Raw genomic sequence first — 14,139 nt, forward strand, 5'->3', positions numbered from 1 at the left:
GCCCTGCAGACAGGTGCCACCTGTCGCCTTCTTTTTCCCTGACGCAGCAGCAGGAGTCGGATTCGGGGGAAGGTGGGGGAATTCAAACTGGAGCCCCAACCTCCTGGGTCTGAGGGAGGAGGGGACTGGAGAGCTAAATTCCTGGGTTTGAAGGAAAAGAGGCAGAGGCTTGAACTCCTGGACCCAAGAGAGGAGTTGGTTGGGGCCCCAGATTTTCGGATGTGAGGGAGGAGGGAGTCAAGAACAGGGACAAGAGGTGTTGAGGCTCATCAGGGCGCCCGACAGGCACAAAAGTCCAGAAGGGGCTCGGGAACCCAGACTCCTGGGTCTGAGGGAAGAGGCTGGAGTATGGGCTATGGGGGTCGAAGGGAGCGTTGGCTGTTTCCCACTGGCAGGACTGATCTTTAGCTGAACAAGTTTAGCGCTCCGTCCTGAGGTGTGTGGAAGATCCCAGCACCTGGATTGGATTACAGGCAAGAGGGCAAGCTGAGGCCGTGGCTATAAATACCTCGTGGATTCGGCAGGAGCCCAATGCTCCAGGCAAGGGCCCTGGTGACTTATTTCACAAAAAATCATCACCACCCCCGCTCCTGAGTCTTAACAAGCGAGGCGTTGCCAATACCACAGATGCCTTTATTGTTCCGGGCACTGAAATCCCAAACCCATCTTCCCACTGTCCCATCCTCTGCTACCCCCAAATTCAAACTCCCAGCATTCCACGCGGAGAAAAACTACAACTCCCAGAAAGCTCGGCGCTCAGGAGGGCTCTAGAGGTTAGAAGCCGATGAATTTTCAAGATTCGCGCGCTCATTTGCTATTGGTTCTCAAGGAGGCGTGGCCACGGGAGGTCCATGGCGGTGATTGGCCGGCAGTTCCTGCTGCTCAAGATCCCAGAGGAGGCGGCGGAGTCTGCGAAGTTCACGGTGCAGGGCATCATCTGTCACAGGACCCGTGAGGCTGAGGCGCGAGCTACCCAAGGGCAGGATGAGGGGAGGATGGGAAGAGAAGCTTTCGAAGATGTCCCCTAAGAGACGGAAGAACACAGAGTTAAATTCTGAAAATGGGCGTGAGGGAGGGCTGAGGCTACCTCACGCCGGAAGGAAGGAAAAACTAACACCCAGCAACTCCTGGAGCAGGGTCCCCTCGAACGTGACTCTTGGAATTCCCAGGCATCATGGGAATTATAGTTCAGAATGAAAGGCCACCGTTGCCTGGAAAACTGGCCATGTACTTGGGTTCTTGAGTCCGCGAGGATGAAAGGAGGAAGGGCTAGGAACTTTGTTTCACAGATTCCTTAGAGTTGAGGGGCCTGGAGCCTGGCCTCTTAGGTGAGGGAGGTAGTCTGTAGGGGCAAAGAGGCTGGAGGACTGACCCCTGGGAAAAAATAAGGAGCTGGGGGCTTTATCTCCTGTAAGCTGTGGGAGAATCCTATATCCTGGAATCCAGCACTTAGATCCTTAGATCCAGGGGGAGGAGAGAGCTAGGAAGAAGGAGGGCTTGGGGCTATGGACTCCGAGGTCCTGAGGACAGAGGAACGCTGACCACCCCGATGCCTCCGTCCATATTTCTCCTCACCTGTGTCCACAGCATCTCGCTCTGCAGGGGGAGGATCCCAGGCAGGTGGAGGCCCGCGGCCAGGACCCAGCTGGTAGTGGCTGAGCAGATGGTGCAGCTGAGCAGGGGTCAGTGTAGGGTGGTCAGTTCGTAGGCTGCTCCATGAAGCCTGGTAGGAAGACAAGGTGAGAAATCTACAGTCATTATGGGACAGCTGAGAAATCCTAAGTGGAAGGCCCTCCACAGGGGGCATGAATGTAGTGGGTAGAAAGTGGTATCTCTGCAATGTCTTCCAAGACACTGTGAGGCCTGGCTATCACCAAAGTGAAGGTGGGGAAGGGCCTACTCTCAACTTTAAAAAAGAAAAATGTGACTTGCTTCAGAATACACGAGGAAGTAGAAGTAGGCAGTTGTGGAGAAGGAACAAATTGACCATTAGTTTATGTTATTGTGTTCATCATATGTGTTCATTTGACTGTGGCCACTTTTTGTATCCGTTTGAAAATTTCTGTACCTAACCTAGATCTAGGCAACAGAATCATCAATGTGATTAAAAACAGACTGAACCCAGATTTCCTGGCAACTCATTACCTTCTGGCAAACCACGGTGCCTCAGTTTCCTCACCTGTAAATTAGAGAACAAGAACTACCCAACAGGGTTGTTATGAGGATTCAAAAAGGCAAGACTGTAAAGTACTCAGAACTCTGACTGGTGCTTATTAAGTACTCTATAAAAGTTTGATAAATAAAAGTAAATAAATGAAATCAAGTGACCTAGCCTACCTGATTCTATTTTTTTTCTCTGAACAAAATTGTCAGTTAAAAACCCGCTTCACAAGGCTTAATCAGCATTCAATGAGAAGGACCAAACACAGTATCTCACATTTAATTTATGTTCAATGGATGCTTTAAATGTCACTTTTCTTGTTTCCATACCAGACTTCTTGAATCAGCATGTCTAAGGGAGGGGACCCTGGAAACTATTATTAATAACTCCCACTGGGATTCAGATGTAGCCAAATTCAGACATTGATGTGGCTGGCTTCCTTCTAGCTGCCAATGCATCATCCATGGTGTCTGAGCTGGGACTGGGAATAACATACAGCCCAAGGGGAGATCCAAGGGCAAGCGGAATACAGAGAATGGGTGAGTGGGGTTGGGGACTCAGAGATTAGGGGTCAGGAGTCACCTTGAGCAGGGAGGTACGAGGCACACACAGCAGGTTCACAGCTATGGAGAGTTTCCGGAAGAACTCAGTGGCAATGTCACCCAGCCCAGCCCCCTGCAGCCAGTCCAAGACAAGATCCAGGTTGGTTCGGATTTGGACAGCTCGGGACCATTGATAGAAAGGTCGGCCTTGACCTGTGGGGGAAGGGTGTAAGAAGCAATGGGTGCATGGACCCTGCCCTCCTGCCTCCCAGACCTTTCCTATCCTGCAGTTTGGGATCTGGAGCACACTCTCTGGGGTCCCTAAGGATGAGGCCTAAGCCTGTGATGTGTCTTAACTGACACAAGTCTCAGTGGGTCCTATCTCTGCCTCCCAGCCCCTTTCCAGTCCAACCCTCACCTCGTTCCATCAGCGAGTTGAGAAGGGATGCATTGGAGAAGAAGAACAAGTAGCCAAAAGTCTGAGACACAAGGTCTGGGTGCAACTCGCACTGGCTGGTCAGTTCCAGGGCTGCTTGAAACACACCCAGGGTAGGTCTCAACCCTGGAGGCATGGCCCCCAGCTCAGCACCAGGCCCCGGCAACTCTGCTCCAGCTGTGAAAGGGTTACTATCCAGGAGAGCAGGTAGCGTTGAATACAGAGTCTGAGGAGATACAGAGATGCAAGCAAGAGATTGGACTACAACTCCCTGGAAGCTTCAGGGTAGTAGAGCATGAAGATACTAGGGAGCTCCACCAAAGGCTTCTGGGAATTGTAGTCCATTCTACTTTCAACACACTAAAGATCTCCAATAAACAAATTCCTCCTTTCCAAATGGGTTCCTAGCATTCATCAGGCCTGGGATACCTCAAGTTTAAGAAAGGCTTTTTAGAAGTGTCTTGGGTATTTTAAGACCACCTCTGGTATCTTACGGGACCTGTAGTTCTCAACAGAGACAGCTCAAGGAGAACAAAGGACATCGAACAAAGAGGCTCCCTTCAATCAAAGGTTTATTTATCCAGAATTCCCGAAGGAAAGGAAAAGAATGGAGAGTCAGGAAGTGGGAGTGGGGTGGCAGTTAGCCAGTGGAAAGTGAGATCAGGCCAAGGACAGGAAATGAGGTCACAGCCAAAGAAGAAACAAACCCACACTTGGCAGGGATGCACAGGAAGTAAAGCCTTGGAGGAAAGAGCTTCACAAATCAAGGCTGCTCAAGAAATATAGAGATTATCTGTCTCCAAAGATCCCCTTTCATTTCACAGATACGGAATCAGGCTTATCATAAACCAGAAACCCTGAGAATTCCAACAAGCGATGTTAAGTTCGAGAGTGGTGGCAGGGGCCTGGGGCAGAAAGCATGTCCTGCAGGATGGGCACTCCAGGGAGAAAAAGGTTTGTGACTCAGAAAAGGAAATGAAGGGAATTCCCTGGTAATCCAATGACTAGGACTCTGCGCTTTCACTGCTGAGGATGTGAAAAGAAGACAGACTGCTGAGGGTATGGGTTCAGTCCATGGTTGGGGAACTAAGATCCCACAAGCTAAACACTATGGCAAATATATATATATATATATATATACATATATATATATATATATATATATATATATAAAGTTTTAAAGGAAAAGAAAAAACATTTTTTTTTAAAATAAAAGGGAATGAACTCAAAGCTATAGGAAGTGAGGTCAGCAAACACAGAAAGGCCTGCTTAAAGAGGTTTAGTGTAAATGACAGTGCCTACTCTATTTGATATCTATCTATCATCTATCAAACTTATCAGTGACTTAAGAGTGGACTTAGAAAACAGGAGCTTGAGAAAGCAGTAATGGTGATATAGCCAGACAGCAAAGTCAGCTGATCTAGAGACAAGAAGTCAGAAAGGCAGGAAGTGATGAAATCTCAAACAGGAAGCAGTCTCAGAACAGCAAAGTAGGGGGGTGGCCTGTGGGGACAAGGGAAGTGATGTCAGAGAAGCAGGAAATCTTCTTAGGTCAAATAGGAAGTGACATCAGAACAATGTGATATAGTTCAAACAGGAAGTGATGCCATGCCAAACAGGAGGCATACCTTGGTGAGGTAGTAGACAGACTGCTGGAAGGTACACATGATGACCTCATCCAGGAGGACCATTGCCTCATCACATAATTCCAAGTCATTGCAGAGTTGTGGGTCTGAAGACAGGCATAGGAGTGAGAAGGAGAACCAGAGGTTGCCAGGCAGAAACCCAGGTCCCCAGGTGCAGGGAATGGCTGGGGGTTTGGACAAATATGGGCCTGGGTCGGGGCTCACCTTCCTGGTCAGCCTCCTTCTCCATCTCTAGCACCTTCTCCTGCACAAAGCTCAGTAGCTCCGTGGTGTTGGCCATCCACAGCATGAGTGGCCGCAACTCCACAGACACAGTCTCAGGGGTCAAGGGCACCTCAGGAACACCCTCAGGGTGGCTGGGCAAAGGGGAAAGGGCCGTAATCATTGCCAACCCCCACCATAATGTCCAAACCCAGAGATCTGGGTCTAACTGGGGACAGAGTCCAACCCTCATTTCACAATTAGAAAAGTTGAGTCCCAAAGAAACTTGCACTAAAACATGCATGGAAAAGTGAACATAGAACTGGCTGCAAATCCTCCTGACCGCTACATCCCTCTCGACCCTTCTCCCCAGGGTTACTCTTACTTTTCTGGCTGACGGTCTCCAATTTCCTTAATCTTTTCCTGTGGAACAGTAAGATCAGAATCAAGGTGAGGGGGATGAGGAAGAGAGGCCATGAGTTAATGCCCTGGTTTTCCTTTTGACAGAGACTCTCCTCACTTTTCAAACAGGCTCTAATCTGTACAGCAGAAACTAACACAACATTGTAAATCAACTATTTTCCAATAAAAAAAAATTTTTTTAATGAACTCTGATCCTCAAGTTTCAGAATAACCAGTTCTCTTCTTACCTTTTAAAACACACACCCGTATGATTATAAGTCTGCCCCTAGGTCTTCTTCTGCTCAAATGGAGTTTCTTCCTACCCCTCAAAATTCCCTAAACCTTTTCTCTAACTAGGGCTCAGCTCAATAGGATGCAACTCCCCCCCACACTCTAAATGGTTTCTCCCCAGCATATCTATTTGTTGGTCCTATGGATTTGCTCTCCACAGGCTCCAAGAATGGTCTCGCCCACTATGGCTCCAAGCTTCAGGCCCAATAGGCTCCCCACCTCACTTCTCACAATGGGCTCTTTGAACTTTTCACTCAATGCGATCTCTAACCCCACTCCATCTCAGAGAATGGTTTCTCCCATTATCCCACACCTGCAAAGATAGGTACTACTGTACTCCCTTCTCTTCAAGCACTGTGGATGAAACCACAACTACCAGCATCCCGTGGGGCCCCTTGCCCAAGCCCCTCCCTCTCCTGAAGCATCCTGGGAGATGTAGTTTCGTTCTGCCCGACTACGAAACTAAGGTTCCAGATGGCAAGAGGAGGCTGGGACAAGGACTTGGGGCGCAGAAGAGCCTGGACGGCGGTTGGGGGAGCTCACCCAGACAGTCTCCTTGATAAGACGGGCCAGGCGACCCAGCAGGCGCGGCAGGTGGCCCAGCTCCAGCTCCCGAGCTGAATGCTGCACACAAAGCGCCAGCAGTGTGGCCGGCCCCAAGGGTGGCAGGTCCCCGGCGCCAGCGGCCGCGGTGCGCACGATCTCGCCCAGCAGCGCCTCTTCTTCGCGGGGTCGGAAGCGCAGCACGGGCTCCCGGCCGTCCAGGTAGGCCGCCAGCGCCTCGCCGCGTTCCTGCAGGCCACGACCGCACAGGCGGCAAGAGAAGGCCCAGCCGGGGCCCGGCGGCGTGGCCCCGGGGCGTGCGGGGAGCCACGGTGGTCGCGCCGGCCCCGAGCCCCCAGCGCGGGGGTCCTTGTACATGAACAGGAAGTGCTCGCCCAGCCCCAGCAGGTCTCCCGGATGCAGCTCTGCCTCCCGCAGCAATAGGCACCCATTGTGCGTGACCGGGGCTCCCCGGGATGGGCGCACCATCGCCGGGGGCTCAGGACCCGCGCGCACTGTGCAGTGACGCGGAAGGATGTCCGGGGCGTTGAGGAAGGTGTCCACATACGGGGCTGGGGACCCACCGCGGGCCGAGGAGTTCCCACCTCGGCCAAACACATGCTGCTCCCGCGTCATCACGTACACCACGAAGTCCTGGAGGAAAGTGAAACTGCACTAAGGATACTACTCCACGAGGAATGGATGTTTCCAAGGAAATACCTTCCCCACAATTGACTCTCCCGTCAACCACATCTCTTGAATGAGCACTTCCAAGTATATCTCCTGGGATCCCAAATAGCTCACTAATTACCTCCCACCTCCCATGAGTGGACTCTTCAAAGGCACTTCCTATGGTGAACTGTCCCGTAAGTCCATCCTGAAGACTGGATAGGAGGAAACCCCTTTCTTGACAGGGGCTCTACCATTTCCCTCCCTCAAAGAATGGATGCTTCCCAGCAGATCTTTTTCCAATGGCTTCTCCCATCTTCTCACCTCCGCTGAAAGGACTCCTTCAAGGCAGTCCCTTTTTACAGTGGATTCTCCCATAACATTCAGCCCCAAGAATAGGTGCTTACAGGACACCGCATCCCCATTACTAAAATGGACCCTCCCACTACACTCACCCTCAATGGCCCTTCCCAAGGAAACCTACTTTCTCCTAGGAACTCTCCCATTTCCCTACTCCTGGTCCCGCATGCCCGTCATGCCACCCCTATGATAGAGACTTTCAAAGACATTTCCCCTTCCAGTAATAGCTACTCTCAGTTTTCCTAAAGCAAGGATACCTTTAAAGAGACTTCCCCCTCAAACAAAGGTTTCTTCCATTATCTCCAGCCCATGAATGTACACTTCCAAAGAGACCCACTTTCTATAATGGACTCTCATTTTTTTTCCCCACCCCATGATGAATTCACTTCCAAGGAGACATAATTCTACAGTGGACTCACTTGTTCCCCACTCCCCGCCCCCACCATGATGGAGCATTCCAAAGGCACTCTTCCTCCCATCAATGGATGCTCTCAATATTACCATCCCCTAAAAGGACATTGCCAAGGAGATCTCCATATAGTGGCACTTTAAGTAACCTCATCTTATAAATGGATGTTTTCAAAGAGACCCTCTTATAATGGAGTGGCCCATTTCATCCACTAAATGAAGAAGTGGATTCCAGAAGACCTATTCCTAAAAATGACTCTCCTATCTGCAGCCTATAAAAATGGAAGCACTCAGTCTGACCCCCTTCCTAAAGTAGACCCTCATTCACATCTGAGAAAATAGGCATCCCAATAGTCATAAACCCCCTCCTACACTGAACTCTCCCATTACCCCCACCTCATAAATGCTCATTTCTGAAACCCCTTACTGGGTTTCCCTGGTGGCTGAGTGGTAAAGAATCTGCCTGCCAATGCAGGAGACACAGGTTCAGTCCCTGATCGGAGAAGATCCCACTTGCAGTGGAACTAAGCAAGCCCATGGGCCTATTGAGCTTCTGCTCAACTATTGAGCTTGTGCTCTAGAGCCCGTGAGCCACAACTACTGAAGCCCGTGAGCCCTAGAGCTGGTGCTCTGCCACAAGAAAAGCCATCGCAATGAGAAACTCTTGCACCGCAACTAGAGAGTAGCCACCGCTCGCCACAACTAGAGAAAGCCTGTGCGAAGCAACGAAGACCCAGAAGAGCCAAAAATAAATAAATAAACTTTAAAATATGTATATATTTTAAATCCCCTTACTACAATATATTGTTTCATCTACCTCTCAAGAAAAATGGATCTTTCCAGTCTGCCACCTTCTGAAGGTAAAACCTCTCACTCTCCATCCTTGACTGGAGGAATGGGAATGGCCCAAAATACACAAACCCCCTTTTTACAAGAGGCTTTCCTGTTCCTTAACCGCCAAAGGGCTTCTTCCACCTCACTTAAAATGAACTCTCAGATTACAGACACTCATGGATAGAACTCTTATTCCTGTTCCCAAGGAATGGACACTTCCAATGAAGTCTCTTACAAAGAAATTTCTCATGAATCCCACCTGAAAAAATGAACGTTTCCAATGTTTCCCTCTCTTCCCATAACCTACTTTCTTATACTCTCAGAATAGATCCTTCCAATTTGACCACCTTTCCACAATAGAGCTTCTGATTTGCCAACCCTGCCTGGAGGAATAAGCTGTTGTAATATATACATACCGTGTTCTACAATGAACTTGCCTTGTCCTGTTGCCCCAATAAGGAGGAGTGAATTCCTCCAATGGAAGTTCCTTGAATAGTTGTAACCTCTCACCCATATATACAGCCAATTGACCTAACCCAATTGGATCCCTCTCTGAGAGTAAAAATGGAACTGTTCAATAAACTCCACCGCCTTCCAGAAGAGGCTTTCCCATTAGTCCCAGGGGTACCCTGGCTGTACCACTATTACCCAAAGGTGGACTAAAGCATAAGAATGATTCTCCTAATCATCACTTTTCGCGCCCCATGGACTGTAGCCTGCCAGGCTCCTCTGTCCATGGGATTCTCCAGGCAAGAATACTGGAGTGGGTAGCCATTCCCTTCTCCAGGGGATCCTCCCATCCCAGGGATCAAAGGCAGGTCTCCTGCATTGCGGGGAGATTCTTTACCATCTGAACCAGCAGGGACGCCCTAATCATCACCATCATTACACACACACATGAATATTTTCAATAATACATTTCTTTAATGAAATAACTTAGCACTGACCCCCAACTGCTAACCCTTTCTTCCTCTCTGCTCCCCACACTCAAACAGGTTCTCATTGCCATTCAAATATGTAAAATAGAAGAACCAGTACCACTGGCCACCATTGACAATGGTCAAAATCCTTCCAGAGTAAACCATCAACTTTAAAAAGTTATGTAATCCACTTCTTCCAAGACCATATAGGCTTACCCAGGACAAGATTCCATATATCAATCAAATTAGCTCTCTCCCCAGGAGATACTCTTCCATTACTCCTCCTCAAGAAATAGAAGCTTTCCAAGAGGATCGTTCTAAAATAGGCTCTCCTGGGAATTCCTTGGTAGCCTAGTGGTTAGGAATCAGGCTTGCACAGCCAAGTCTCGAGTTCAATCCCTGGTCAGGTAACTAAGATCCCGTAAGCAGCGTGGTGCAGCCAATAAAAATAAAACAGGCTCTCCCAATCTTTTCTGGTGGGAGACAGTGCTTTCCCCCAACTTTGAACAGAATGAGTTATCGCCTACTTATCCCTCCAGTGAAATACTTCTCCGAGATCTATCTGGACCCTCCCACTCTCCTCTCTGATATTATTTCCTCCTCTAGAACCTGACTGGAACCATGTGTGTGCATGCTAAGTCGCTACAGTCGTGTCAGACTCTTTGCAATCCTATGGACTGCAGCCTGCCGGGCTCCTCTGTCCATGGGGATTGTCCAGGCAAGAATACTGGAGTGCGTTGCCACGCGCTCCTTCAGGGGACCTTCCCGACCCAGGGATCGAACCCGTGTCTCTTACGACTCCTGGTCTCCTGCATTGGCAGATGGGTTCTTCACCGACTTGCCAGCACTACCTTCCAACAAACCTGAGGCTAACGCGACCCACGGAATTCTGGGAGTTGTGGTTCTGTCGCCCATTCAACCAAAGGATGGGACATGGGTCTCTCTCTGTAGGTTGGGCTGCGCTTACCTGGGCGTCCTGGTAGCCCTGCAGCAGCAGGAAATAGGGGCGGTTGCTGGGGGCCTGGATGAGGCACTGCGTCAACTGATCGAAGTCGCCGGGGTCTACAGGTCCAATTTGGGCGTCGGCTGCCCCTGGGGCCATGCTGAGTGCCTGCTGCCTGCGCTCCTGTTGCCGCCGCCGCCGACCTTGCAGACTGAGCTCCGATACGCTCCGCCGCAGGGACAGGTTTTCCGAGCGCTCCTTGCCCCCGGACCCAGCCGGAGTCCCTGACCCAGACCCCGGGCCGGGACTGGCCAGCGCCGCCCCACCGGACGCCGCCCGGGAGCGGTTCTTCTGTGGCCGCCACGAGGGGGCGCCTGTGCCTGCGGAGAGAGATGGAGAGCGATGAGACAAGACTGGAGAGAGACAAAGGGAGAGACACACTTAGAGAGCTAGAGATTATAGACAGTTGGCTTTAGTGAGGCTGCTTCCCACATTTAGATTTTTGCATATGCTGTTCCCTGTGCCTGGAACACACTTCCTGCCTGAGTCCTACCTATCTTGTAATTTCAACTCATAAATTCACTTATTCTTTCAGTTGGTATTTTTTGAACCCGTGCTGTGTGCCAGGCACTGTTCTAGGTGTTAGGAACTTTGCGATGAACTGAGAAGATCCTGCACCAAGGGAAAGAGAAATCACTTCCTCTTGAACACCTTTTCTTGACATTCCAAGTCGAAGCAAAGAAGAGCCGTGCTGGGCACTATGAACTTTGTCACACGCAGCACACTGACACCTAACTGGTACCCAGTGGAAATGAGCTGAACGAGTGAATTGATGCGTTTCTCACTGGGCTGTGAAATCTAGGAGACGGGAACCTCACTTGTCAATGTCCCCATTGTACTCCCCAAGGGCCCTAGGTAATGTGTGGCTCACAGGTGTCCAGGGAATGCTTTTTTGGGGTGTGTGTGTGGAATAACGATGGTTATAATTGCCATTCTTCACTTAGCAACTGCCATGTGCCAGTTGTTTTTTCTTAGTCGCTAAGTCGTGTCTGATTCTTTGTGAACCCATGGAATGTAGTCAATCAGGCTACTTTGTCCATGGGATTTCCCAGGCAAGAATATTGGTCGTGGTGGTTTAGGCGCTAAGTCGTGTCCGACTCTGGCTACCCCGTGGACTGTAGCCTGCCAGGTTCCTCTGACCGTGGGATTCTCCAGACAAGAATACTGGAGTGGGTTGCCATTTCCTTCTCCAGGGGATCTTCCCAACCCAGGGATTGAACCTGCGTCTCCTGCACTAGCAGGTGGATTCTTTACCTCAGAGCCAAATGCTAGGCCCCCAGGTAGCCTGGTCCTCCGCCAATACAAATACCTCTTCATTTCTCGTGCACTGCCCTCAAGCCCCCTCTCACGGTTTGCAGTCAATCTAGCCTAAAGTCACCTGCTTCAAGGCCCACCCTTCTGAGGATCCACCCATCCTTAGACCGCGATCTAATAGCTCATTTTCTCACTTTCCAAGCCTATCCTCCTTCTAGCCTCCATTCGCATAGGCCCTGTCTCTCACGAACCAACTCAGCCTTCTAGAGAGAGGCCACCTGCCATGAGGACCACTCACCCGCCGCGCGCAATATCTCTGCCTTCCTATCACTCGATTCCGCGGCCGGGTCCCAGCATCGCAGACTCCGCCCATCAACTATGCACCTATCCCATGGGCGACGTCCCCCGGCCTAGCCCATCTGGCTGACTTAGACCCTGCCCCAGCTCCGCCTTCCACTGAACACAGTGCTTCAGGCCCCGCCCAAACCCCGCCCTTCCCTGCAGGCCCCGCCCGCCACGACTCCGCCCCCAAGCCCTAGCCCGCCCTCCGCAGGCCCCGCCCCCAGAGCCCGCTCACCGTCGCCGTCCGCCGCCCCGAAAGCCTCCTGCTCCAGGCGGCGCGCCTCCTCGCGGCCGCGCAGCTCGAAACGCCGCGCCCAGCCTGGCCGCGCCCGCCACAGCTCCTGCACCAGCAGCGGGCGCTCCGAGTCGCCCAGCACGCGCAGGTGCTCCGCCCGCCACTCGCCGCTGCCCACGGCGCCCGCCGCGGGCCGGCCCAGGGCGTCGCACAGCGCGAAGGCGTCCACGCAGCTGCTCTCGCCGGGGCCGCTGCCGGGGCTGCCGGCCAACCCGTAGCGCTCCAGCGCCTCGGCCACCAGCTCGCGCGCGGTGGAGCGCGCCGTGGCCAGTACGCTCTTGTAGTTGGCGCCCGAAGCCAACCCGGCGCCGAAGATCTTGAGGACCCCCGGGGGCGCCGTGGCGCGTGTGGCCAGTGGAGGCTCGGGGGCCACACCCGCCGCCAGCTCCGGCAACTTCTTCTCGCTGGCCCAGCGCTGCGCGGCCCCCGGGGTCCCAGGGCCTCCCGCGCCACCGGAGCCCGTGGTTCCGGTGCCCGAGCCCCGAAAGAGCTGAGAGATGCGCTTGGCACGGCTCCCTGAGGCTCCCCCGGCTGCCTTGACCGCACCCACTCGCCGCAGCTCCACGTGGGGCGGCGGCGGGGGCAGCGGCTCGCTACTGCGGCTCCCCGTGTCCGAAGACGACGACCTGGGAGCCCGCCGGGGAGCACAGACCCAGGAGAGAGGCCCGAAAGACATGCAGAGACGGGGATGGGGGTTAGAGAAAGAGGGAGGTGGGCAGAGACCGGGGTGCGGAGGGGGGACCGAGACCCGGAGAGGGAGGGACAGACACCCAGAGATAGTGGGGGACAGATACCCACCGATGGGCGAGAGACGAGGGGTGTATGGAGATGGGGTGGGGTGGGGGTGGGGCACAGGCCAGAGGCAAAGAGAGAGGGAGAGAAAATAAATAAATAAAGGCGAGTCCCTCAGAAGAAAATTCCAAGAGGTGAGCAGGGAGGGGAGGAAGGAAGGTGAATCAAACCGCTACTTCTTATGTCCGGGTCCCCGTGTCCACCCGGCCTAAACCCATCTCCAGGCCCAGAACTCCCCTCGCTCGACCCTCCACCACTGGGCCTCACTGTCTCCTCACCGCCCACCATCTCAACTTGCCCATTCAGGACAGGAATTGGAGCCAGCTCTTTCCGGGTCCCTGGCGTTACCCAGTGTAGGGACTGGGCCATAAACAGGGGCAGGTGGGAGGCAGGTGGGGCAGGGGCTAGCGTCGTGAGGACGTGGGCACTCACTTGACAGAGGCGGCACTGGGCCAGCGTCGCCCCAGCTTGGCCAGCTGCTTCCTGGGAGAATTGATCCACAGGCCCACTGGGAGATGGAGCTTCCCGAAGCGGGGGCTTCCGCCCTCCTTCCGTTCACCAGACAGCATGGCCCTAAGGGAGGGCGGGGAAGACCCCAACTCCTGAGGTCTCCGGAGGTAGGGATGGGGTGGAGGGGGACCTGGACTCCTGAGTCAGAGGGAGGGGAGTATGGGGCTCAGACTCCAGAGTCTGGTTGGAGGAGGGGATGGGAGCCCGGATTGTGGTTGCTGGGACGGAGGGTGGCTGGAACTGACTCCTAGGTCTGAGGAAGGGAGGAGGCGACCGGACTCCTGGGTCCCCGGTTCTTACCCTGCTTCGGGTCCCGACAGCACCCGGGGGCCCTGTCTCCGCTTGCCCTGGTTGGCTCTTGACCCCGCGGCTCCCGTTCAGCCTTTGCCTCTGCCCCGGCTCCCAGCACTGGGTGGGGGACAGGAAAAGGCAAGAGGAAACCGGCAGGAAGAGCGGGGAGGGGGCGTCCTGTGAGGGGACCGGGCCTGGGGGAGGAGATCTGGGGAAGGCTGGCCCTGCCCCACTCCTTG

The 14,139-nt window shown here is 53.1% G+C and overlaps 1 protein-coding gene across 1 annotated transcript; it reads right to left on the minus strand.

The window, feature by feature from the left end:
* Positions 1 to 612: 612 nt before the first annotated feature.
* On the minus strand, positions 613 to 14,056 carry RASIP1 (Ras interacting protein 1). The gene is made up of 12 exons (XM_043436598.1): positions 13,910 to 14,056; positions 13,532 to 13,672; positions 12,248 to 12,933; positions 10,381 to 10,736; positions 6,223 to 6,876; positions 5,372 to 5,409; positions 4,990 to 5,141; positions 4,768 to 4,871; positions 3,122 to 3,365; positions 2,744 to 2,916; positions 1,576 to 1,723; positions 613 to 1,024 (listed from the first exon to the last, which is right to left on the minus strand). Exons 2-12 carry the CDS (start codon positions 13,666 to 13,668, stop codon positions 825 to 827), a joined length of 2,892 nt encoding a protein of 963 aa, XP_043292533.1. The 5' UTR covers positions 13,669 to 13,672; positions 13,910 to 14,056; the 3' UTR covers positions 613 to 824.
* Between the last annotated feature and the right edge of the window lie 83 nt (positions 14,057 to 14,139).

The sequence above is a fragment of the Cervus canadensis genome, chromosome 18, assembly GCF_019320065.1.
Source record: "Cervus canadensis isolate Bull #8, Minnesota chromosome 18, ASM1932006v1, whole genome shotgun sequence".
Taxonomy (NCBI): Eukaryota; Metazoa; Chordata; class Mammalia; order Artiodactyla; family Cervidae; genus Cervus; species Cervus canadensis.

Coding starts and splice junctions, on each gene's coding strand:
- RASIP1 (XM_043436598.1), bottom strand. CDS start 13,668: ATGCTGTCTGGTGAACGGAAGGAGGGCGGAAGCCCCCGCTTCGGGAAG. Junction 5,142..5,371: donor GGAGACCGTCAGCCAGAAAA/GTAAGAGTAACC, acceptor CCCTTTGCCCAG/CCACCCTGAGGGTGTTCCTG. Junction 3,366..4,767: donor CTGTCTACTACCTCACCAAG/GTATGCCTCCTG, acceptor GTATCTCCTCAG/ACTCTGTATTCAACGCTACC.